The sequence below is a fragment of the Mauremys mutica genome, chromosome 13 (assembly GCF_020497125.1).
Source record: "Mauremys mutica isolate MM-2020 ecotype Southern chromosome 13, ASM2049712v1, whole genome shotgun sequence".
NCBI classification, from domain to species: Eukaryota; Metazoa; Chordata; order Testudines; family Geoemydidae; genus Mauremys; species Mauremys mutica.
In genome coordinates, this window is record NC_059084.1 from 57811547 (window position 1) to 57812503 (window position 957).

At 41.9% G+C, this 957-nt stretch overlaps 1 protein-coding gene across 1 annotated transcript; it reads left to right on the forward strand.

Moving 5' to 3' along the window:
* The first annotated feature begins 351 nt into the window (after window positions 1-351).
* Window positions 352-957, forward strand: LOC123347841 (olfactory receptor 488-like). The gene has a single exon (XM_044985030.1). It carries the CDS (start codon window positions 352-354, stop codon window positions 955-957), a length of 606 nt encoding a protein of 201 aa, XP_044840965.1.

The following is a 957-nucleotide window of genomic DNA, read 5'->3' on the forward strand; positions in this document are numbered from 1 at the left end:
ACAGAATGGGAAAATCAAACGTACATCTCAGAATTCATCCTCCTGGGATTTGGGAATCTTCCACAGCTACGTCTCCTTCTCTTCCTGCTTTTTCTAGTCATCTACATTTTGACCATGGCTGGAAACATCCTCATCATTCTGCTTGTTTTGACTGATCATCACCTACACACTCCCATGTACTTCTTTCTGTGGAATTTGTCCTTCTTAGAAACCTGCTACACCTCAAACAGCTTGCCAAGGATGCTGCAGAGTCTCCTAACTGGAAACAGAGCTATTTCAGTTTGTGCGTGTTTTATACAAAATTATATTTTTGGTCTCCTGGCAGGCTCGGAGTCTTATCTCTTATCAGCCATGTCTTATGATCGGTATTTAGCAATATGCAGACCACTGCATTATGCAGCACTCATGAATCGCCAGTTCTGCCTCCAGCTAGTGGCTGCATCTTGGATAAGTGGCTTATTGGGTAATTCCATTATATTATATGTGTTGTCACAGTTAGTTTTCTGTGGTCCCAACAAAATTGACCATTTCTTTTGTGATCTAATTCCGGTTATTAAACTCTCCTGCAGTGACACCCACCTCATGGAACTTATGGTTTTCCTTCTGTCTTCCATATTCTCTCTGCCACCATTACTACTCACCTTGTCATCTTATTTATGTATCCTCTCCACCATCCTTCGAATCCCGTCCACCACCGGGAGGCAGAAGGCCTTTTCCACCTGCTCCTCTCACCTCACTGTGGTCACATTGTTCTATGGAACCATAATCATTGTTTATCTGTTACCAAAAAACAATGCACTGAGAGACCTGAACAAAGGGTTTTCTCTTTTCTACACTGTCTTGACCCCCATGGCCAATCCTTTCATATATACCCTGAGAAATAAAGAAGTTAATAATGCACTCAGTAAAGGTGTCAGAAAAATTAGGGCTTTCATGAGAGAAAACACAGGCACATAA

Excerpts from the sequence above, each read along its gene's own strand:
- LOC123347841 (XM_044985030.1), top strand. The coding sequence starts at position 352 with ATGTCTTATGATCGGTATTTAGCAATATGCAGACCACTGCATTATGCA.